General features: G+C 50.2%; 2 protein-coding genes across 7 annotated transcripts in view; one reads left to right on the top strand and one right to left on the bottom strand.

Moving 5' to 3' along the window:
* CCDC92 (coiled-coil domain containing 92) overlaps nucleotides 1-4,136 on the top strand; it is a 36,185-nt gene extending 32,049 nt beyond the window's left edge. For all 6 annotated transcript variants that reach the window (XM_019038447.4, XM_004054119.5, XM_019038448.4 and 3 more), the window contains one exon: nucleotides 2,713-4,136. In XM_019038447.4, coding sequence (XP_018893992.2) covers nucleotides 2,713-3,485 — 773 coding nt within the window. In that variant the 3' untranslated portion in view covers nucleotides 3,486-4,136. The remainder of the gene's footprint in view (nucleotides 1-2,712) is intronic.
* A 690-nt stretch (nucleotides 4,137-4,826) lies between these two features.
* The window catches only part of DNAH10 (dynein axonemal heavy chain 10), a 171,685-nt gene continuing 152,042 nt past the window's right edge, over nucleotides 4,827-24,469 (bottom strand). The window contains exons 63-79 of the mRNA XM_019038458.4: nucleotides 23,770-24,049; nucleotides 22,695-22,924; nucleotides 21,559-21,832; nucleotides 16,663-16,767; nucleotides 16,098-16,252; nucleotides 15,290-15,444; nucleotides 13,682-13,865; nucleotides 11,913-12,113; nucleotides 11,042-11,251; nucleotides 10,767-10,862; nucleotides 9,954-10,125; nucleotides 9,057-9,188; nucleotides 8,682-8,893; nucleotides 8,423-8,590; nucleotides 7,020-7,200; nucleotides 5,779-5,924; nucleotides 4,827-5,210 (exon numbers count right to left, since the gene is read on the bottom strand). Of these exons, the coding sequence (XP_018894003.3) occupies nucleotides 5,064-5,210; nucleotides 5,779-5,924; nucleotides 7,020-7,200; nucleotides 8,423-8,590; nucleotides 8,682-8,893; nucleotides 9,057-9,188; nucleotides 9,954-10,125; nucleotides 10,767-10,862; nucleotides 11,042-11,251; nucleotides 11,913-12,113; nucleotides 13,682-13,865; nucleotides 15,290-15,444; nucleotides 16,098-16,252; nucleotides 16,663-16,767; nucleotides 21,559-21,832; nucleotides 22,695-22,924; nucleotides 23,770-24,049 (3,048 nt within the window). The 3' untranslated portion in view covers nucleotides 4,827-5,063. The remainder of the gene's footprint in view (nucleotides 5,211-5,778; nucleotides 5,925-7,019; nucleotides 7,201-8,422; nucleotides 8,591-8,681; nucleotides 8,894-9,056; nucleotides 9,189-9,953; nucleotides 10,126-10,766; nucleotides 10,863-11,041; nucleotides 11,252-11,912; nucleotides 12,114-13,681; nucleotides 13,866-15,289; nucleotides 15,445-16,097; nucleotides 16,253-16,662; nucleotides 16,768-21,558; nucleotides 21,833-22,694; nucleotides 22,925-23,769; nucleotides 24,050-24,469) is intronic.

Below are 24,469 nucleotides of genomic sequence, written 5' to 3'. Positions count from 1 at the left end.
AGAGCTGGGGATGGAGGAGCAGTCGCACCAGCTCCTTCCCACAGGACGGCCCACTCAAGTCGGGGCCGGCAAACATCAGCCCGGAGCCAAGGCTGCACCCTGGAGGAGGAGGCAGCACAGCTAGATGACTCTCAAGGAAGGATGATAAGGAGGATGTCTATCCAGGAAGAGCTTCTCTCAGGATGCTGTGGCCAAAAGAACCAGAGTGATGCTTAATGAGCCCCAGATTCGGGCCTCTGCTCTGACTCGGAGGGGCTGTGTGGCCTTGGGCAGGTTCTTTGACATCTCTAAACCTGCATCTTCATCTGACAGGTGCCCCACAAATCCAAGTCCCCAGTCCGACCACCAGGGCCTTCTGCCTTTGTGGGCTGCCCCTCACAGGACATGAGCAAAGCCCAGGGACAGCCTTGTTCCTGAATGTTCCAAACGTCCATCAGCCTTTTGCAGCACTGCCTGGGGGAAGAAAAATCCCAGGATGGTCACAGCAGGCCAGGGATGTGGTTGAAGGTCTGAGGTTGCAGCCCTTCCTCGGAAGGAGCCCAAGGCCCACTGTCCACCCGAGTGTGGGCTGAAAGCAAAGGCCCTGCGACAGGCATGGGTTGTTGTCCCACAGGCCCTGGGGGAAGGACAGCGGGTACCAGGCCCAATGCTGTGCCCAGGTCAGCATTTCAGGTTGCAGGGGTTCAGCCCAGGTGGCTGGGCTCCTGGGTCTTACAGTGTCTACAGAGTCGTGTGTGTGTCTCTGTACCTCTCTCTACCTCTGAAACTGTGCTTTAGGATCTATTTTCCTTTTGGCAAAAAAAGAAACCTCATGAAAGGTAGTACTGCATGCATCCTTTTTAGGGAGGTCATTTGCTGACATTATACCTGCACATACACACACACACACATGGTTTTTAAAACTAGAAACTTGCAATGGTTCAACTTAAAATTTTTCAACTGCATGGGGCAATACCCATTCAGTACACTCCTCGACTTACCACGGATATGTCCAGATAAACCCATGGTAAGCTGAAAATATCGAAAACACACTTTTGACTTACGGTATTTTCAACTTATATTGGATTTTTCGGGACATGACCCCATGCTAAGTCGAGGAGCACCCATCACCTGCAGCGAGCTTGTAACATGCAAGTGTCCTGCACAAGACCAGTCCAGTCAGCTGTGGGCCCTCAAAAGCTCAGAGTCTGGCAGCGGGACATGCTGCAGAGCTGCTGCTAGCTCAGGCAGGTGGGAAAATTCAAAGCGAGACAGACAGAAGCCCGGGAAAGACGTCCAGTGGCGTCCAGTGCCTAGGCAGGCCCTGGGTGGTGGAGTTGGTACAGGGAAACTGGGCGTGCAGGTCTGGAGTTAGGTCAAGGACAGAGGGTACAATAGAGACAGAACAAGAGGTGGTGGCTTGGGGAGAGTGATGGAAGCTTTGATTTATGTGGGAGCAGATAACATTCAGGACAGATTGAGGAACTGGAAGGCATCTGGAAGTTTGGGTTTTATTAGGCAGTGACGAACCATTTTGAACAGAGGACAAGAATATTTAGGGGGTGACCAAGCTTCCTAAATACAGGATGGGCTGAAAAGAAGACCGGAGAGGAGGTGGGACCAAGGCCGGCTGGAGGAGAAGGGAGGGGACAGCACTGAGCAGCTAGCAGAAAGGCACAGTCAGGGAGGGGAGACCAGGGATGGCGACTGCATCCAGTTTCCCTGGGAGAGTCAAGATGTGGGAAGCAGAGCAGCTATCTGGACTTGAGGGTGTGTCTGACGGACACTCACTTGGAGAAGTGGTGCTCAGGAGACACTGAATCGGGAGCTGACGCTCAAGTTGAATTCCAGACCAGCAAGGAAGAGTCTAGAAAGAACTTCCCAGGGGCCAGGCAAGGAGGATGGCCAGCCAGCCAGCATTAGGAGGAGTAGGATGGTGACCCAGGGTTTAGAGCCAAGGGTGCCATGTGAGGTGACCAGGGACTGCAGGTCGCCAGAGGAGCAGGAGAAGGAGGTGGCTGGTGTTTGCTGAAGGACTGGGTGAGGGCAGGCACCCAGGGACAGCAAAAGGAGGCAGAGGCCTGAAGTGTTAGGGCAGGGGCAGGGAGGGACCAAGGGTAAGAGCCACAGAGGCGAGACAGCTCACTCACTGAGCAGGAAGTGGGAGAGAGAGAGAGAGAGAGAGAGAGTGTGTGTGTGTGTGTGTGTGTGTGTGTGTGTGTGAAGGGGGTAGGGGGGGTGAGAGAGGAGGCCAGCGGCAGAGCAAAGGTGACAGCCCCACATCTCTTCTCTAAACATCAGAATTTTAATTCAATAGACATGGATAATTCTTTTTACATTTGAGTTTCAAAACAGTACTTTGAATGTAGCAGGCATTTCATAAATGCCATCTGAGCAGACAGAGGGATTTGCGGCCAGTTTAATCTTAAGTGTTTGCTGAGGTCTAATACTCTGCAATTGCCTGTTTTAACTTCAGCATCTTTAAGGTTCAGAGACATTCTTTTATGCAGTAAGCCAGAGAACTAAGAGCCGGAAAGGGCCTCTGAGATGCCCTGATCTCCCCACCTCGGGGAGGGGAGGGGTCTTTCCAGAGCCCCCACAGCCCTGCCTTCTGCATGGCCCCCACAGCCTAGACAGGGCCCCCCACCAGACAGGTCCGCCTGCCCCATAGGCCTCACCACTCGGCCTCAGTCTAATGAGTTCTTCACCTGCTTCCTCGGCTTATTCTTGTAGGAGACGGGACTTCTAGAAGCAGTGAATTAAAGAAAAGATGTGAAGAGCTGGAAGCCCAACTGAAAGTGAAAGAGAACGAAAATGCTGAGTTGTTGAAAGAACTGGAGCAGAAAAACGCGATGATCACAGTGCTGGAGAACACCATCAAGGAGCGGGAGAAGAAGTACCTGGAGGAGCTGAAGGCCAAGAGTCACAAGCTGACCCTGCTGTCTAGCGAGCTGGAGCAGCGGGCCAGCACCATCGCCTACCTGACCTCCCAGCTGCACGCCGCCAAGAAGCAGCTCATGAGCTCCAGCGGGACCTCAGATGCCAGCCCGTCAGGGAGCCCCGTGCTGGCCAGCTACAAGCCAGCGCCCCCCAAAGACAAGCTACCCGAAACGCCTCGCCGCCGCATGAAAAAGAGCCTCTCAGCCCCCTTGCACCCGGAATTTGAAGAGGTCTACAGATTCGGGGCAGAGAGCAGGAAACTCCTTTTGCGGGAACCAGTGGATGCTATGCCCGACCCCACCCCATTTCTGCTGGCTAGGGAGTCCGCCGAGGTCCACCTCATCAAAGAGAGGCCGCTTGTCATCCCCCCCATCGCCTCCGACCGAAGCAGCGAGCAGCACAGCCCGGCCCGCGAAAAGCCGCACAAGGCCCACGTCGGGGTGGCACATCGGATCCACCACGCCACCCCGCCGCAGGCCCAGCCCGAGGTGAAGACCCTGGCGGTCGACCAGGTGAACGGAGGCAAGGTGGTGAGGAAGCACTCAGGGACGGACAGAACTGTGTGAAGCCCGCCGTGCCCCACCCCGCGCTGTCCATGCACTGTGAGCACCACTGGGAAATCTCAGCCACACCTTTTCTGTTTAATCCCATGCATGCCAAACAAACACTTTTCACACCTACCGACCCATTCTCCTTCTGCTTCTCTTGCCCTTTTCTTCACACCAAAATATGATCGTGTCCCTGCTGCAGAATATGTATTTCCTAATTGCTGTGGCCAAACGCCTGTGTGCCGAATCGCTTGCTTCTGATCCCGCTCCGTGTAACCTAAGTGCGCTGCAGGCAAAGCCCAGGCCACGGCTGCGTCACTACTGATGTTCACGATGCCACACAGTCACACACCTAATTCATTCTCAAGTCGGAGCAACACATACCAACCTTGACCTTATCCTCAAGCTCCAGGGCAGCCTGGCCGAGCAGCCCCTGCTCCCTCCTGGAGGCCCTTGTCACCTCCCGAGCTCCTCCTGGAGACCCGTCACCACCTGACCAACCTTTCCCAGGGCAGCACCGATCACCGAGCAGCCGTGCGTGTATCTCAAGGAAGTAAATAAGATGACGCTACTCCTCATAGCACCACAACCTGAATGTGTGTTCATATTTTTTTGTTAGTTTTATCCAAAATGTTTAAGATCCCAACAAACTTTATTTTCTAAACCTGCCTTCCTTCTGTTTTGTGTCTTTTATTAAACACCTGAAGGAGGGCTAGGAGACTGCAGGAGGGAGAGCAATCAATCAATCACAGGTCCCAGAAGCGACTCCCGCCTCCTCCCGGCCCAGAGCTAGTCCTTAGAATGTGCTGAGCTTCTGTGGGAAGCTGCTTTTGCCTCTGATGGCCCCTGCCCACTGTGCTGCCCGTGCTAGCCCCTCTCCTCCCTCGTGGAGTGAAGCCACCCCTCACCTCCAGGTGGCCAGCCAGGGCTCCAGGCCAGCCTCATGGTGCACAGAGGGAAGGGGTGCCCAGTGACCACTGGTCCTGGAGGCTCTGTGTCCTTACCTGACCCCACACAGACCCAGGCAGGCTGGGGGTAGAAGCTCATGCAGGAACTAAACACTAAGCTCAACAACTTCACAGTCGCCGTAGCAGGTCAGAGCCAAAGAAGCTAGGGCCAGAGAGTTCTGGAAGGGGGAGAAGTGGCTCCAGGTGACTGGCCACTTCTGCTCTGTGCCCGACATCATCAGCCCTTCTTGCCAAAAAGGAGCATCTGCTGAAACAGACCTGGATCGTCGAAAACACACCTTTGGAAATTACATTAGGATTCTCACTTGTGCCAATGCTATGTATGCCAGGCACTTTTGCCTAATCAAGTGTTTTCTCTGAGAAGGAAAAGAAAACTCCACACATCTTAAAATACTCTCCAATATTTACTTTTTGATTATATAAATTCCTTTTAAAAAGTAGTATTAAAAACAAAACCATTCAGGTTAATTTGTATGGAAAGAGATTTAAGTGGCTGATTTCAAATGAAAAATCAGCGTCAGTCCCCCTCCTGCCTCTTGAGAGGCCCCAAGAAATGACAGCAGACCCGATCACTCTTCCTGACAACCCCAGGCTCCGAATTCATTAAGCAGTTTTCTTCACCCAGAGGTTAATCAGAATTCAGGGTGAGGCATACTCCTTGCAGCACCCAGTGAGAAATGTGCCTCGTGGTAAAGAGATCAGCTTCAAAAACCAAGCCGACTCCCATGGCGTTCCTTCTCATGGAGGTGGTGTAGACAGGGGTCCGGAAAGTATTCTGCAAGGGAAAGGCAGGTGAGATGCCCCCACGGAGAGAGGGTGCAGAGGGATAAAGGCAGAGGTGCAGTGTAAGTCTTGACAGGCAGGGGCCCCCGTGCAAGACTGCACCTGAGAACACGCACGAGGCTGGGGCTGCTCAGGGCCACCCTCCGCCAGCTTCACAGGGACCTGGCTTCACACTGACACACTGGTTAAAAGTGGGTCCTGGCCCAGGCAGAGCAGAAGACATCTGCTGTCCACACCAGAGGGAACCACTTTATGACTCAGGCAATGTCTGCAGCATTTTGCAAGAAGGGAGGGAGTCTCCCCTTGGTTAGTCTAGACCACAGGATCACAGCTTGAGCCTGACACCTCTGGAAGGATCGGCATCCACACACACATGCAGCCACGCCTTTCCCAGGAAGCAGCTATCCGTAGCTTTTATCACGGCTCCAAGACTCTCCCCAGCCCATAAAGCTTAGGCACCCCTGTTTTAAAAAGTAGGACTGTTGGAAACCACCTCAGCCATAACTACAGTCAGAAGAGGAAGGGCCCTGGTGTCAGAGAGGAGGGGCTGGGACCTTCACCTGCAGCTTGAGGCGATGGGCTTCAATGGGGATGATCTTCAGGATCGGCAGGTCCACAACCAGCACCTTGGGTTTGCTCTTGATAAGACATCCTTTTTCTATATCCCAGTCAGCACCTTCCAGGTACAGTCCTGAGACAAAGCATCCTAGGGACACAAGGCAGAGACTGGATACAACTGGAGCATGCACAGCCTGCCACGGAGTGGCTCTATCAGGCGCACACACAGCGACACACAGGCCACTGGCTGGCCTCCTCCCCAGCGCATTGGGGACAGCCCAGGCCCTTCTCCAGCATTTCTGTCCTGCCCACCTTCCCTCTGTGGAGGAGCAGCCCAGACAGGAGACCCTGTGGCCCTCCCCCATGGCCCAGAGAAATGGGTGTGGGGCGGTGGCCTCTCCCCCAGGAATGAGGCATCAAGGCCCACGGACTTAGACCACCCTGGGCCCCCAGGCTAGAAAGATGCATGGTCCCAGAGTCAGAATGGGCACCATGGCAACCCCAGCTACCCTGTGAGCCAAAGTGGCTGAGAAGCAGGAAGTCGAAGCCTCACAGAGAAAGTGGTCTCCGGGGAGGAGGACCCAGCAGACGTGGAAAGAGAGGAACACACTCCTGTGGCCCCAGAGTGGTGGCCCGGACACCTGCCACCTCCCCTGCCACTGAGACCTGGAGAGTCCCTGCATCTTTACCATAAGTCCCCAGTCCTTAAGCCATCTCAAAAGAGCTTTTGTTCCTTGCAGTTAAATGAACTCTAAGACAACATGGCCCCGGGGAAACAGCAGTTTCCAGCTCTCATTTGCACAGTCAGTAACCAATGTCTAAGGGACCTGAAGTTCTGGCATAATCAAAGAGTTCCAACCAAGTTAGTCCATGCTGCTCTGTGGCTCCCATGCCCCTGGCCCCGTCAGGGGTTACAGGAAAGCCACCTGATGGTTTTTGCAAGAGCTAATTCTGACCTAGGAGCCCACTTGCCATGAGCTAGCAGAGTGAACATGGTTCAGGTCTCCCCTGCCATAGACCCCAGGTCTCAATGGAGAAAGTGGAAGAGAAACTTCCGTATCCACCCTCAGAGGTGTTAAGACATGGGCAGTGCAGAGACACAGGAAATATTTGCAGCAGGCTGGCTTTCAAACATGGCCTGGCCCATTTAGGCCCACGCTATGCCTGTCCCTTTGAGTTGGAGGTGGCTCAGGGAGAGAAATCCTAAGTGAGAGGCTGTGGATCCCTAACGAGCTGACGGTACCTTGTCCTGCCCGCTCATTCACTTCATCTGCATCCTGGAACTTGGTCACTTGTGTGAACAAGGTGGAGCGGTCCAGTGGCCAGCCGTTCTTCCGGCAGGTGGCCTGCACCAGCGCCGTGAGGTAGGACTCAGGGATGTGCAGCCCCGAGAGCCACATCACGCTGGGCTCGCTCTCGGTCACCTGGAGAGAAGAGAGGGCAAGTGCTGGGAGCCTGGGGCTGCCATCCAATGCCAGGTCAAAGCTGGCCTGGAAGTTTAGTTTATGATAAAAGACGTATTTCACCTAAGTGGCAAAAGATGGCGTTGGCACAACTGGCCGCCTGTCTGAGAAAAACAATCTGGACTGCCACATTCCAGGTAGATCAAAGATTTAGATATAAAAATAAATAAAACCACAAAAGTACTGGGCCACATCTCCAATGAATGCTTTCATATCGTGGAGTAGGAAATACAAAGCCCAGGATAAAAAAGAAAAGCCTTGTAGGTTTGACTACGGAAAAATGTAAAGCTTTTCTGTGGAAAAAATACCGTAAGCAAAGTCAAGACTTACGACAAGCTTGGAGAAATACCTGCAACACTGGCAGACCAAGGGCTAATTTCTTTGATTTGCAAAGAGCTCTTAAACATCAGTGAGAAAGATGGAGACCTCACTAAAAATGAAATCCAGATACAAAAGGACAATTCACAGAAAAACAAACACAAAATGTCTGTAAAGCATGCGAAATACACTCAGACTCACCATAATTAAAGACATGCAAAACAATGAGATATTATTTTCACCTATCAGGGAGACAGTGATCCAAAATGTTAAGAACGCAGCATTGCAGCAGAGTGAGGAAAGAAGCACTCTCATAGACTGTGGTTTCAGCCTTTCCAAGAACCATCCAACAAGAGCTATCAAAATTTAAAATGCACACGCTCTTTGATCCAACTCTTCCACTGTCAGAATTTACCCATGGAATATACCCCTGTGCATATTCATATACATGTGCACCAGAATGTTATTTGTATTAGCAAAAAAAAAAAAAAAATGGTAACCACCGAAATGTAGGCAGCTACCATATTTTTAGGATACAGAAGGAGGAGAAAGGATATGAAACATTTGTACAATGGCATACTCTAAAAAAGAACGAGCTAGCTGTGTACTAATATGGAACAAGTGCCAAGATATACACTTAGATAAAATAATCGGGTATGTAAGAGTATGCTTCAAAGTCTTCAAAAGAAAAGGAAAAACAAAAGATACGGATAGGCTTGTAAGAATCTCAGACCATTTCCAGAGCACCCAATAAACTTTAACAGAGGTTACTGCTGGGCAATGGAAAGAGGGGATTGGGAGGTGGTTTGAGGAGTCTAGGCTGACACCTGAATCGGCAGAGAGGAGGCGGTGACGTGCCACTTACCCACAACATGTACTGGCTGAACCGCCGCAGGAAGTAGACCATCCAGTTTCCAAGGGACTTTAAGGTGTCAGGAGCAAGCCTTCTCCAGATATTAGGGATATGCCCGATAAAAAGAGACCTGGCCACATCATCTAACTCATTGCTCATTCCAACTTCTCCAGCCAAGGCCTATTTAGAATCAAGAGCAATCGGGCAGGACTCTATCAGAACCCCAGGTGCCACGTATCTAGGCAGTAATCTGCACGAGAGACAGGCTCACCCTTTGAAGTTCAGCCAGAGACTTGGTCATCCGGACCACAAGCTTGTTGAAGCGTTCCAGCTCCTGCAGGAGCACCACCGAAGTGGGAGAGAGTCCTGTTCCGAGGCGCTTCCTCACCTGGTCCAAGTCAAAGACTTTGGGCATCTTGTTTTCTATTTCTTTGGCCACTTGGCCAATATAATCGTCGCGGCTGATACCACTGCTGGATTCCCCTAAAACCAGGACACTTTTCAGAGAAAGCAAGGCATCTACGTGCAGAACCGGAGCCTCCTAAGCCTTCCAGTTCTGGGAAAGGCATCAGCAACGTGGGAGGGCTACAAGAAGCAATTGTAAAACCCCAATCAAACTAATGAAGTCCTCCTGAGTAGAGTTTACCTGTCTGAGGCTGCAGCTCCAGCAGGTGAGCCCACATGTCTCGAGCCGCCTGCGTGTAATAGCCAATCTCAGCGTTGGGGTGGAGACCAAACACTTCTGGCGTGTTGGCAAGCGGGAGGGCCTCGATGGCTTCTGCAGTCACAGAGAACAACGGAGGTGGCACTGTCCAGCCACCTGTGCTTTCTCAGGGCCCACAGCCTCAAAGTCTCCAGACATGCAAGACTAATTTCCACTGTTTAGAGGGTGACTTTTTTTTTTTTTTGAGACAGGGTCTTAGTCACCCAGGCTGAAGTGCAGTGACATGGTCATTGATCACTACAGCCTCGACCTCCTGGGCTCAAGCTCTTCTCCCATCTCAGCCTCCCAAGTAGCTGGTACTACAGGTATTCACCACCACACTCAGCTAATATTTTTGTTTTCTGTTTTTGTTTTGATTTTTTGTTTATTTTTTGTAGAGATGGGCTCTTGCTTGGTTGCCCAGGCTGGTCTTGAACTTCTGGGCTCAAGCGATCTGCCCTTCTTGGCCTTCCAAAGAAGGGATTACAGGTGCGAGCCACCATGACCAGCCAATGACATGTTTTTAATGTAAAAATTCTACACTACCACACCCGGTCCAGCCGTATGTTCATCTTTTACGAAAATGGCTCAGTGAGCTTCACTGTGGCCATTCTGCCCTTCCAGGTGGAACCTGATTTATTTACCATCATTCCAGGATGGGAAATCTGAACTCTATCAGTCAGCTCTGCAGCCAGGAAGCGTCTGCCGAGCCACCTAACAGGCTTAACAGACCACACCTGACCAGCCGAGGAGCCCCCACCAGGAGAGGAGCCGGTTGAAATGTATGGTCTCCCTTAGAAAAAGCCTTGAAAATATCTTTTCATGTCTGAGAAATCTCACCAACAAATTTCTCCTTTTCATCACCAACAGGGATTTTGTAGTCCACTTCCTTGTTCCGGAAGAAGTGGAATGGCTGGAAAGTATCAAAAATGAAGTCCCCCAGGTACTCATCCATGTAGATGGTCAGGATGCGGCGATCAAAGCTGTCGATGGCCCGTCCTCCATACATGACCTGAAATTAGAGGGCCTGAGAGCCAGCCAGGAGCTCAGAACCTACTGTGTGCACCCTGGGGGCCCAGGGCCAGAGGCTCGCCCAGGGTCAAGAGACTCCAGCAGCCTGGCTGCTGCAAGGCTCGAACCTGTTGACTTGCATAACCTTTCGGGCCACTGTTCACACAATTGATCTGTGGCTTTGCTGGCTTCCCAAGGGATAGGGCCCAAAGCAGTAAGAAGCCCTCAGGAAGTGTTGGGAGCTCCTGTGCAGCAGGCAAAGTCCCCCAAACACATCAAACAAACAGCTGAAGAAGCCAGCAGCTGCTTCTGTCTTTGGAATTGATGTCACTGCCTGAGCCATGTGCAGACCACCGGGGACGCTTCCTGTGAGCTCTGTATACAGCAACAGCTGAGGCAAGGGGCTAGAGGACGCCTCGCCTGGATCCCCAGCCATGGATCCAGCTCAGGGAACCTCCGTGTGAACAGAGCTGACTTAGGACAAAGAACAACCAGGTGAGAGCAGAGAGAATGTCACAGAAACCCAAGGGGAACACAGGGGCAGAAGAGGCTGGTTCTGAGGGCTCAGAGGAAAATAGGGGCACGAGGCCACAGCTCTGTAGCCCCAGAGGCACCTGTGGAAGGATCCCCGGTCACCCCTACCTCTCCAATTAGGTACTTGAGGCTGCCCCACGGGATCCTTGGGTCCCGTTGCTGGAAGGCTTTCGTTAAGTACGTGTTCAGAATTTCCATGCAGACCTTGAAAGAAGAGAACACGCTCAGTTATACTGAAACCCACCAAGCTGTTCACATTCTGATACTTTTCTGAAAAGGCTGCTGGGAACGGTGCAACCCTGCTGTGGTTGAACCCGGAGGAAAGTCGGGAGGAAGTGGGCCGCCTAAGGAAGCCATTTCCAAGGAGAAGCAGCCGCTGTCACCTGGAAGTCAGACTCATTGAAATCATAGTACACGTTCCAGCCAATCTTCCCAAACTTCCTTCTCTCCTGCACCACAGCATGAAAGAACGCCAGCACATAGACCAGCGGCTTGAAGGCAGGGTGCGGGCACTGGTCCAGCATTTCGTGAGAGATCTTGAAGTAAGTTGCCCTCATGTTGAGTTTCAGCCCATTGGGTGGCTCGGTGACAACCTTCAGAAGAGAAGAAAACACACAGTGATGGAGACCGCAGGCCCACAAGCTTGGAAGAGTGTGCACAATGCAGGCACTGCGCTTTCCTTCCTCTCTACGGAGCCATCCGTCTGAGACCTCCAATAGCTAAAGTCTCTTGTCCAGAGCCCAGGCTGAGAAGTTAAAGGACTAGATGTTCTGGCTCTCAGGGTCAAGGGTCAAGAGTCTTTGACCTTCCTCTGAACCATGAGATCCTTTACTATATATAAAATGAAAGTAAGTCTTCCCTCCACCTCCCCAGAGAGAGAGAGAATGACAAAACCTTTCCAAAAGAATTTCCTGGAGAATAAATTAAATGGGGCATGTAAACCACCCGAAACTCCTGCAGTCAGCACTAGCGAACTGCAGGCTGTGGGGGGCGGGGGGGCCGTGAAGTTTATGAAAAGTAGCGTAGATATTGTTAGGGACACATGCAGAATTGGTAGAGATAGGCCTGGGAGTCACAAACACCCAACCCAGGACAGCGGCTCCCTCTAAAGAGAGAGGTGGGATTGAGAAGGGTTTCACCTGCAGCCTAAGGTTTATTTCTACACAGACACAAGCACGCCCCGGCCCCAGAGCAGCATGCAGGTGTTCTGAGAAGCTGCGTGCTGGCATGTTGATGTCCATCCTGAAGCCAGACCTTTAGGGACTTCTGCAGAATCCCAATGGGGAAGCCCTTGGTGGGGTCTGTGGTGAGCCACAGGCGGAAGTCTGGGTGGGGCTTGGTGATCCTCTCCAGGGACTTCTCCAGATCTTTCAGCCACTTGACCAGGAGGTGGCAGTTCTGCAGCATCAGCCACTGCCCCCGAGCCACCGCCGTCTCCAGCAGCTGCAGGGCCACCTGCGCCGGGGGAGAGGGAAGAGGAGAGGGGTTGGCATCCAAACCCAACCCCGTGCTCTCCAGAGACCCACTCCACACCCACAGAAGGGCAATGGCAGCTCCAGCAGAAGCCAAAAGCAAGCCGAGGATCCAGGAGCTACAGGCGGAGGCTTCAAATAAACCATCTTTGAGAAACCCCATGGGCCCCGTGGGTGCACTGAGCTGGTCACACCCAGCCTGGAAGATGGGTGAGCATTTTGCACTCATCGGCCTCCCTGGCCCTGGAAGTCCCAGCTCCTCCCACACAGTCGCTCCTGTCCCCTGAGGACTCCTGAGCAGGGCTGCAAGAGACCAGCTAAAGCCCACCAGGAAGTCGGGACTGTCCTGGCCACTGTAAGATCTTCAGGGCCCTAGGCCTGGAAAACAATCACCATGTTCCCTCCCAAATGTAATTCAAAGCACAAACAAGCTAAACACCCAAATCAAGCCTTGCTTTCTGAAATGGCTTAAAACACATGAGTGCTGACGTTACAATAGCTTATTTCAGTGTTGTGGTTGAGAGAGCTGGCCCGCCTTGCTGGTGCCCAGGGCTTGCCTCCTGGGCCATCCAGCATGGGTATTGCCATCCTCATCTCACCCAGGGGCTTTCAGCAGTAGAGGGGCTTACCCAAAGTCTCACCGTTCATAGCAAAGCCAGGACTGGCAGTCAGCTCCCTCTGACCCCAACATGCATGCCTGCAACCATCACACTTACTGACACACAGACTTTTCCTGCAAGCTTTGTCCCACATGGTACTGAACTTGTGTAGCAAGTTCTAGCAGGGAGCACTGTGATGCAGAGAGGCAAGGCCTCAGCAAAGAGAGCTCACTGGCTCAGAAGGGTAGGAGGATTTGCACCACAGTTCTGTCCTGAATGGTCCTGGGCTCAGCCTCTCCCCACCCACTCCCTTGGCCATGCAATTGGGGCCATAATAATCCTGATCCACAATGAGGCGGTTCAGGGACTAAGGAAGGTAAGGACTGTGTGTGAAAGGGCTTTGAAAACAGCACAGCCTGAGCATCGTGGCTCATGCCTGTGATCCCAACACTTTGGGAGTCCGAAGTGGAAGGATCGCTTGAGCCCAGGAGTTCAAGACCAGCCAGAGCAACATGGTGACGTGTTTGTATTTTTCTCTACAGAAAATGCAAAAAAAATTAGCCAGGCATGGTGACGCATGCCTGTAGTCTCAGCTGCTACTGGGGAGGCTGAGGCAGGACGATCACTTCACAATCAGGAGGTCGAGGCTGCAGTGAGCTATGTTCGCACCACTGCACTCCAGCCTGGGTGACAGAGCGAGACCCTGTCTCAAAAAGAAAAGAAAAAGGAAAAAAAAAGAAAACAGCACAGCACCATGATCACAACACGGGGTTGTGAAATCATAACTATTACTGTCATCTTCCCAGTGTTTCATTGCTGCTTCTTAGCTCGGAAATGCATCCAACTTATTTGTGGCGTGGCACTCTCAGCTTAAATCCAGGTTAGCTCCTTCTTAGCAGACACCAGGGACCTCCCCTAAACGTAGAGCTTGTTCCTTTCAGCCACAAATTACCTTTTCTTGACCTTGACCCATTGCAAGGAATTTGAGGCGATTTCCTCCAAAACCACTTCGCTCTGCTAATTTCATAAGATCAGTGGCAGGGTCGGAGCCAGGACTCAGGATAAACACAATGGGCGAATGTGGAGTGCTCTGCTCAAAAACAGCTTCAAAGCTGATCATTGGGGGCTGCACATACCTGGTGAAAGAAACACAGTCAGAAAACTCTCCCGCGAGGACAGCTCCAGACCAGGGGCTGGTCTGTCTGATCAGCGCTGTCTCCTCCGGTGTCCAGAACCTTCTGACCACTCCTCTGGGATAGCTCGTTGCAGTCTTCCCTGTTTTAGATTCTAGTTTCTATGCACGTCTCCCACCCTGATGGGGAACTCCTGAGTGCCAGGGACTTCTCTACCCCCTCACACTCGATTCAGTTGGTTTGTGCTGAGCTGGGCACCTCAGCTTGCCCTCCAGGTGGGCCTGCCCATGGCACAAAACCCTGAGGTTCCACAGGCGTGTCCTGAATGGTCCACATCTTGAGTTTTGAGTTTCGTGTTTTGTGTGTGGGTTTTTTCTTTTTCTTTTTTTTTTTTAAATTGAAAGATATAATCTCACTCTGTTGCCCAGGCTGGAGTACAGTGGTACTATCACAGCTCACTGCAGCCTCAAACTCTTGGGCTCAAGCAATCCTCCCACCTCAGCTTCCTCAGTAGCTTGACTACAGGTATGCGCCACCATGCCTGGCTAATTTTTTTTAATTTTTTATTTTTTAGAGGCAGTATCTCACTATGTTGCCCAGGCTGGGTCTCGAACTCCTGGCCTCAAGCGATCCTCCCACATCAGCTTCCTGAAGTGCTGGGATTACAGGTGTGAGCCACCGCACCTGACCCAGATGTGCGTTTTAAAATTCATTGCAAACACAAAGATATTGGGATATTTCAGGAACAAATCTGAAGTCCTAGCTTCTTTCAGAGTCAGAGGATCCAGCCACTGTGGGTTCCCAATGGCACCTGGTATCAGTCAGCAGGAGCTAAGGGCAGCTGCCCAGGGACCAGGACCCCACCCAGCCTCATCACTCACTGCCATGGCCTGCTGGCTACAAGGGCACATCTGAGCTGCAGCCCCACGCACTCTGCCTGGCTTCGTACCCCATGCTAGAGCTACATTGTCCAGTGCGATGGCCGTGAGGCATAGCACTTAAAATGTGGCTAGCCCCAATTGAGATGTGCTGTAAGTGTGAATTCACACAGGATTTTGTAGACTTAATACCAAAAAAAAGCATGTAAAATGTCTCAATCATGTTCATATTGATTATACATTCAAATGATAATTTTAATATATTCATTTAAATAAAATGTTATTACAATTAATTGCGCCCATTTCTTTTCTAATGTAGCTACTAGAACTTTCGAAACTGCATATGTGGCTCACATTGAATTTCTTATGACTAGCGCTGTTCTAGAATATTGAAGAATTCTAGAATATTGGCTATCGAATATTGTACAGCAGGGTGGCGACAGCTGTCTCGGGAGCTGGTCAGCCTCTGCTTTCTTTGAGTCCAAGGTGGGAGGACGCTAGAGATTCCACCCCACGGAAAGTGGCAAATCAACAAAACGACACACTTACTTCTCTCCCATTGTTACAGTCACATAGTCAGTCACGGCCCGATAGACCCGATCCACACGGAAACAGCGCAAAATAAGCAACTTCTGGAAAGGGGTGATGTTGTTATCGTAACCCAAGGGGAGGGGAAACTGCTCCAGTGAATCCAGGTCATACCACTGGGAAAAGCAAAGAATATTCATTGTGCGTCAACTCAGAAATGACATAGGTCCCCATTTGTGTGTGAAGGTGGCAAAAGCCACTGGAAAGGGATGAGAATCCATAGGTGTACTAACTGAAGGCCACCTGGTCAGATCTGTCATTCTCTACCCCCAAAGGCTATGACATTGAGAAAGGAGCAACTGAGTCTTATTCACTGAGTCCCCAGTGCCCATCAAGGGACATGGTACATGGCAGATGCCCAACAACTATTTCTTGGATGGACGGGTGCGTAGGTGGATGGATGAGTGGGTGCATGGATGGATGGATGGATGGATGGATGGATGGATGGATGGATGGATGGATGGATGGACGGATGAGTAGATGGGTAGATGAATGGGTCAGTGGGTAAATGGATGGATGGGTGGGTGGGTAGGTGGATGGATGGATGGATGGATGGATGGACGGACGGACAGGTAGATGGTTGGATCTCCCATACAACTAGCTGAATTAGCCAAAGGAGAATTCCAATCAGGGAGTTACAGGGCATCAATTACACACTGAATGGGTTACTCAAAGGAGTGTCTTCTCTTAAGGGGTTGGGCCACAGTTGAGGTTTGGAGATTGTTGACATGTGGGGAAGGAGAGGAGGAGAAAGGGAACATGGGCTCACCTCCCGCCAGACAGTCTGATTATTCTCAACATCATCAGGAAGTTGCCCAAAGTTGTCTGAAAACATTTCCGATAAAAGAATGATATCTTCCCATCCTTGGTCAGACAACCAAGCGCAGGGCTTTTTTCTTTTGCTTTTCTCCAGGGAAATGTTTCCTAATCACAACAGAAGAGAAGCAAACAGCCATTGTAGCACTAACACAAAGCAAGCAACTCTGCTTCGACTTCTCCCACTTTTGGGAAAAGTCCACTTCTCAAGAAGGAGACTGGAAACAGGAAGTGGCCCGGGCTTGCCCTCGTCACCGCCAGTGACATCAACCAGGCGCTCAGTGCAGCATCCAGCTTCCAGCCTCAGGATGGCCCCGAGACAGAGGCTGGCTGCTCCGATTTCAACCAGAGCCATTTCTGAGGCTGGAATGATCAACTGGAATAGTGAAAAATGCAGTGCTGTTGGAAGCCAAGTTTTAAGGAGAATTTTTGTTATTGTTTGTTTCAATAGACAAACTTATACACATGTATCATGTGGGCAAGGAGATGGGAGGAATGAAGCTAGGCAAATTCATTACCTTTTAAAAAGAAATCTAGTTCTTCTTGAGGGACTCTCCCTTCTGCTTGTTCTATCTTGATGGTCATATTAAAAGAAAAGAGTAGCTTGTGCCTCTCAAACAGCCCTGGAGGGAAACATCAGATGAGTATTGATTTCTTAAAATTCATTTTTAAAAAACTGAGTTTCTTACGCACACTGTGCTTAAACGTAAGATAAATGAAACACTCAAACTGTATGGCTGCATTTACCCCTCTTTGCACCTAATGTCCATGAATATCTAAGTGCAAGAAAGATGAGCTCAGTTCCTAGGTCATGCCCCAGTCTGTAGTGACGTGCTCCTGTATGTAACGGAAATGGCCGTGTCTACAGGAGGTAAAATCACACCAACCTGGGAAGAGGAAAAGCCAGTGAGAGGCAGTACAGCAGGGGCCGCCCTCTCCACTGAAGGCAGGTTGTTTGCCTGACTCCATGGCATTTGTGTCCATTAGAGTCTAGAAGAGGTGTTGGCAAACTTTCTACAAAGGGCCAGATAGTAAGTATTTTTGGCTTTGGAAGCTAGATGGTCTCTGTCATAACCACTCAACTCCGCCACTGTAGTGCAAAAGCAACCATAGACAATATGTATACAAATGGATATGGCCCTGTTCCAATAAAACTTTATTTACAAAAGCAGGCAGTGGGCCAGATTTGGATGCTGGCTAGGGGGTTGCCAACCTCTATTGCAGAGGACACACACTCCATCAACAGACTCTATTGATGGATGCAAAATACCAGCTTTCTTCTTTTTTGCTTTTTAACAGAAGACATGTGTTCCTGGAAAAAAAAATTGTTTAAGTCAAAATTTGTAATTTGAATTCTACTTTATATGTGTTAGGAGGGTTGGCTACTTAAGTGAGCCCTATAGAAACAATCTCTTTTCTGCCCAACTGTTAAGGGCTAAATTATATTTCTCCAAACTTCCTGTGTTGAAGCCCCAACTTCCAGTACCTGAGAATATGACAGTATTTGGAGACAGGGTCTTTAAATAGATGATTAAGTTCAAATGAGGCCATTAAGGTGGGCCCAGTCCAACCTCACTGGTGTCCTTATAAGAGGAGGAAATTTGGACACACAGAGACACCAGGGATTCACACGCAGAGAAGAAAGACCTTGTGTGGACAGAGCAGGAAGACAGCCTCCTACAAGCCAAGGGGAGCATCCTAAGGAGAAACGAAACCTACCAAAACCTTGATTTTGGACTTCTGACCTCCAAAACTATGAGAAAATAAATTTCTGTTGCTTAAGCCACCCAGTCGGTGGTATTTTGTTATGGCAGGCATGGCAAACTAATACACCAAACACTGGTGCATGGAAAATATCACTGTCACTACAGTGTCTCAGCAGAAGAGGACTGGAAAGGGACACGAGTGTGTCCTACCCACCCTCTGCTTCCTAAAGGTCACTCTACAGGCCCCTGGTTAAAAATGGCCATTCTGAGTTTATCCCAACTGCTTTCCAAAAACCAACTGAAATGGTGAGGTTTTTTTGTTTGTTTGTTGTTTTTGTGCAGTGGCGTGATCTCGGCTCACTGCAACCTCCGCCTCCTGGGTTCAAGCCATTCTCCTGCCTCAGCCTCCCCAGTAGCTGGGACTACAGGTGCCTGCCAACACGCCCAGCTAATTTTTGTATTTTTAGTAGAGACGGGGTTTCACCAGGTTGGCCAGGATGGTCTCCATCTCTTGACCTCATGATCCGCCCGCCCTGGCGGCCCAAAGTGCTGGGATTACAGGAGTGAGCCACCACGCCTGGCCTAATGGTGAGTTTTTTAAAAAGGTATAAGCTCCCAGAAAATTGGAGAAAAGACAATAGCAATAAAATTTTGCAAGCTAGGCCAGGTGTGGTGGCTCACATCTGTAATCCTAACACTTTGGGAGGCCGGGGTGGGCAGATCACTTGAGATCAAGAGTTCGAGACCAGCCTGGCCAACATGGCAAAACCCTGTCTCTACTAAAAATACTAAAAATTAGCTGAGTGTGGTGGTAGGTGCCTGTAATCCCAGCTACTTGGGAGGCTGAGGCAGGAGAATCACTTGAACCCAGGAGGCGAAGGTTGCAGTGAGCTAAGATCGCACCACTGCACTCCAGCCTGGGCAACAGAGTGACATTCTGTCTCAAAAAAAAAAAAAAAAACTGCAAGCTACAGACAGATGGACAAGTGATAACTGATTTAGCAGAGCTGAGAAAGTTGACTCTCACATGAGGAGGAGATAAAGCTGAGATGCAAACCACAGAACGCATCAAAAGCTCAGGAACTGGCAGTACCAGATCGTTTGGAAGTGTGGGTGAATATGGGCTAAAAACAGGAAGATGGGTGGACAGCTTGTTTGACAAGCCATCAGATCCCAGATCCCCTCTCACTCCATGCTGCCAGGCAACTGCCTGCCCCACCCAAGTGAACTTTGGAAAAGATAAAGCAGGGTCTCTGGACAGGGGAACACCAGGCATAGTTGAGGGTAAACCGTACTGAAAATATGGCTTTCAGTGAACGTTTTCACGATGAATGCTGAAATCGACAGCCTTCTTTTCTCACTTGGTTCCACGAAGGCTGGCAGCCAGGATTACATACTCTAGGAAAAGGCTGAAGACTCTTCACTGGGGAATCCTAAAGTCTCATGAGAAAAGAACTACATGTATTGGCATTTGAGAGTTCCTCCAATGACACACTACAGAGAAGCGAGCGCAAAATTCAGATGACGGGAAACAACCCAGCAATCAGGTAGGTTTCTTCCACAGATAAATGCAAGGGGTGGGGCAGACACGGTGGCTTATGCTTCTAATCCCAGCACTTTGGGAGGCCGAGGCAGGAGGATCCCTTAAGCCCAGGAGTTCAAGATCAGCCTGGGCAACATGGCGAGACCACCATCTCTACAAATTTTTTTTAAAAATTAGCCAGGCATGGTGGCATGCACCTGTAGTCCCAGCTACTGAGGAGGCTGAAGTGAGAGGATCACTTGAGCCTGGGAGGTGGAGGTTACAGTAAGCTGTGATTGTGCCACTGCACCCTAGCCTGGGCATCAGAGCCAGACCCTGTCTCCAAAAATAAACAAACAAAAATAAAAATAAATGCAAGGGGGAAAAGAGAGAAATTAAGTGACACAACCAATTATAATGTATAGACCTTAATGAGGTCCTGATTTAAAATAATGTGAAACATGACATATAAGACAATTGGGAACATTTGAAAACCTGAATATGATGATATTCAGGAATTATTAATTTGGGGGTATGATAATGGCCTTATGTCTATGTTTTGAGATAGAATCCTTCTATTTTATAGCAGGGATGGGCAAACCACAAGCAAGGGGCCAAATCCAGCCTGCTGCCTGTTTTTGCTAATAAAGTTTTATTGGAACACAGCCATGGCCATTCACTTCCATATCATCCAATGGCTGCTTTTGTGCTACAATTGCCACCATGCCCAGTGGGGCCTGTGGCACACAACTGCAGAAGTGAGTAGTTGTGGCAGAAATCACTTAGCCTTCAAAGCCTAAAACACTTACTATCTGACCCTTTCCAGAAAAAGTTTGCTGACCTCTGTTTTAGAGATACAAACTAACATACTTACAGATAAGTGATCTGAATATGAAGCAAATTTTCAACATAATCTGGGTTGATGGGGAACCGTGTTACATATAAACAAATCCAGAGCTGATCATTGCCAGGCGAGGGCTGTGCAGACGATCACGACACTATTCTCTTTTGCATATGTTTTCCATAATAAAAAGTTTTTTTAAAAAATCAATGATTTAGGGGTTGAAATATACTGTAGTCATTTTGGAAAACAGTTTGGCAGTTCCTTAAAAGTTAGACATAGAATTACCCTATGAACCAGCAGTTCCCTTTCTAGATATACCCCCAAGAGAATTAAAAACACACATTCACACAAAAACCTGCACACAAATGTTCACAGGAGCATTGCCTTAATAGCAAAACAAGCGAAACAACCCAAATGCCCATCAGGTGACGGGTGGATAAACACAGTGCGGTCTGTCCATACATGGAATGTGACTCAGCCACAGACAGGAATGAAGCGCTGACACACGCAGCAACACGGATGAACCATGAGGTCACGGAGTGGAGTGAAAGACACCAGTCATGAAGTCACACACCGTATGATGCCATTGACATGAAGTGTTCAGAGCAAGTAAATCCTTACAGATGGAAGGCAGAGCAGTGACTGCCAGGGACTAGGAGTGGGGGGCCAGGGGGTGACTGCTAATGGGTATGGGATTTCATTTCGGGGCTGGTGGAAACGTTCCGGAGCAAGAGAGTAGTGATAGCTGCACAACTCTATGTATATGCTATGAATCACCACCGAATGGTATATTTTTAAAGGATGAATTTATGGTATGTAAATTGTGTCTCAGTAAAGCTGCTATCTTAAAATTCAGTGCTTTAAACATTCCTCTTGTAACATGAATCGCCAGACTCAAGAATGCCATTCGGAGCTGGGCATGATGGCTCACACCTCGTAATCCCAGCACTTCAGGAGGCCAAGGTGGGTGGATCGTTTGAGCTCAGGAGTTCGAGACCAGCCTGGGCAACGGGCAACATAGTAAAACCCCATCTCTACAAAATATACAAAAACCTAGCTGGGTGTGGTGGCGTGCCTTTAGTCCCAGCTACTCTGGAGGCTGAGGTAGGAGGATCACCTGAGCCTGGGAGGTGGAGGTTGCAGTGAGCCGTGATCGCACCACTGCATTCCAGCCTGGGTGATGGAGCAAGACCCTATCTCAAAAAAAAAAAAAAAAAAGAAAGAAAGAAAAAAGAAAAAATGCCATTTGGTAACTTTCCATTTTCACAGATCACGTTTCCTTAAAGCCACGTCTGGCACACCAAACTACACTAACGTGTCCTCCTCTGTGGGGAGAGCTCACCTGTGCAGCCGTAGTTATAGATGTTGAAGGTCAGCGTGTCCATGATGTTCCTCAGGCGTTTCATGAGGATGGAATCAGGCAGCGACTTCTTCAGTGACAGCCTGAAGACCTCTAAGAAGGCAATCAGGGAGTACTGGTACATGGAGTTCACCAGGGCCATCTCAGACAGGACGAAGAAAAGGATGGCCCCCCTCCTGGCTGCTGGCCGGTAGCCATCCCGCAGCCTGTCGATGTCCAAGGCTGTCTTCTCCGCCAGCTTGAGTTTCTCTGAGACCTGAAGAAAAGCACAGGTGACCCTGGAAACAGGAAGACTGAGATGTGGGCAGAGGACAGGAGGGGCAGGGGGACAGCAGAGAGGTATGTACAATGCTTCAGGGCTTTGAAAGTATCCAGGGACTGCAGGGGAGCGAGGGCACCCACCCTCTTGTAGGAAGGGGTGAATATTTGTGGCTGACGCCCCTGCACCCATGGCCCCTTCCCCTAGTAACACTGCTTGTAAGTCTCCGGTACTGCCCTCTCCCTTTTCTTCCCATATGGGGTTCCACCCCGACTCCAGGAGATGTGACCCAGGCCCAGCTAACCTGAGCCTAGCATCCCCAAGCTCCCAGGGCTGCTTTGGGGTAGAAACGTGACCTAAGTGACTCTCAGGACCTTCACGGTAGGAACAGGAAGATTCTCACTTACCCCTTTGGGTTTGGACCCGAGAGGACGTGAGGCCAGACCAGTCTTATGACCATGTGGGGAGCTGGCAGAGAATGATGCCAACCCAGTAGAAGGCCCAGCCCAGAAATGGACAGAAACCAGGTCCTCCTGGTATTTTTGAAGTCCTGGATCCAGCCCCACCTGAGGCCATCTCTGGACTTTTCTGCTTTCTCAGCTGATAACTTCCCTTTTGACTTAAGCCAGGCAGGGCTGGATTTTCTATCACTCTCGATTTAAAGAGACTGACCTGATGCCCAAGGGTCCCTGGGAACACCTTTAGGGCTCCCCTCCCCACAGCACATCCCAATAGAGGTGGGTTTTTAGCCCTGAGATCACAGAGCCCCATTTTCTCATTGAGCAGACAGAGAAATGGACGCTCCAACGGCGCATGCAGGCCCCGCCTGACTCACGGCCTCTTCCACTGTGGTTGCTACCTCTGTTGCCTTGGATTTGGTCTCCTCCAGGGTGTGCACCAGGTCCACATTGTCCAGCATGTTCCCCGTGGATGTGGCCAGCTCCCGAAGGAGGGAATCTTCCAGGTCCTTGAGCAGGTTCTTGTTCTCGCTGGTCTCCTGGATGAGGTGCTCCCGCTGCTCCTCCAGCTCCCACCTCTCGTAAGCCACCAGCACGCTCAGCAGCTGGTCCTCCAGGCCCTTCAGCGTGACTGTGGGGGACAGTGAGAGGCCCTCACCACCTGCGGCCCGCAACAACAGTCTCTCCCGCTGCCCTGCTGTGACGGGACAAGCTTAGCGCGGGTCTCAGCCAGCAGGCCAGAGGCACGAGGATTCACTGCCCACCAAAGTCACTTTAGAGCAGCAAGGTGGCAGGCAGGAGCAAAACAGCGATGCTGTGGTGCAGAGTGGCAGACAAAAAGGAAAAAACACACTGAAATAAAACCCAGGCTTCCACGGACTGGGGTGCCATAGTTTAAAGTATACCCAGACTGGGCGCAGTGGCTCATGCCTGTAATCCCAGCACTTTGGGAGGCAGAGGCAGGAGGATCACTTGAGCCCAGAAGTTTGAGCCCAGACAACACAGACAAACCCCATCTGTACAAAAAAAGAAAAAGAAAAAAGAAAAGAAAGTACATCCAAATCAAATTAGCCTATTTAAGCAGGAGCATGATAACCCTAGAGAATGTAAGAGATAACATCCCATTTCTATCAGAATTCAACTGAGAGGAAGAAAAAAAATTCAACATCACAACATGTATTTTAAATACACGAATATAGAGTAACTTCCTGCCCCCACAGTCAGAGGTCCCATCCCACCCCATGTGTGAACACATGAGCCCATGGCCCTGTCTCAGCGTGACTCATGACAGGTGACTCATGGCCTCACACCTTCTAAGTGGTACCTAATTGGTAAGAGCTGACTAGTCCAGATGTGCCTATGAGAGAATGATCTGGGGTCACTGAGTGAAATGATGTCCCATGAATGCCTTGATCTGAGGTTGCGGTCTCCCTCATAACCATCTTAATTAGCAGTGGAGGTTCTACACATTCTTACCAGTGTAATTGATCACCATAGCTTTCCCAAACACGGATGGGGAATATCTGGGATTGGCCAGCTTGGTGTTCAGGTACAGTCTGAAATTTGAATCATAGTCCACTTCCTTGTCTCCCAGGATAATAAACTGCCGTCCTTGGGAGACTTTTATATTTTTTTCTAAGACGTTGTCAATCACAGGATCGATGTATTCATCAACATCACGGAACAGGAAAGGGGTCCCGTACTTTATGGACATCTCTAGCTGCTTGAGGAAGTCAGGGTCATTAAAGGAAGCGACCTGGAAGAGAAGGGAGGCAGATGCTGAAAGCCCACGTTTAACTGTGGCCCTGCCAAATATAAGGGGAGAATGGCTTGGAAGTGGGAAGTGGATGGGCCAGGAACTTGGAGGGGGCCAGAGGTGAAAAGAAGAGAGAAGCAAGGGGTATAACGCATATACACCATGAGGTCCAGGCTCAGGGCAGGATCTTGCTCAAACAGGGCAGCGAGGAAAGGAAGGGGATTCCTCAGCCCCTCTCCCGTAAGCTAGAACCCCTCCTCTTTAAGAGAGGGTAGATGTTGGAATCGGACTAGGGGTAGGCTGACAATTTCAGTGCTCCCTGGCAGGCTGAGGGAAGAGGGAGTCTAGAAAAGTTCCTGCCCTGATCGTATTTGCTCCCTGATAGCTCCATGTGCATTTTGGAGGCAGACTGTTCCCCTG

This window comes from Gorilla gorilla, chromosome 10 (assembly GCF_029281585.2).
Source record: "Gorilla gorilla gorilla isolate KB3781 chromosome 10, NHGRI_mGorGor1-v2.1_pri, whole genome shotgun sequence".
Lineage (NCBI taxonomy): Eukaryota > Metazoa > Chordata > Mammalia > Primates > Hominidae > Gorilla > Gorilla gorilla.
The sequence above is the reverse complement of the archived record's forward strand: the minus strand, read 5'-3'. Positions and strand labels throughout refer to the sequence as shown.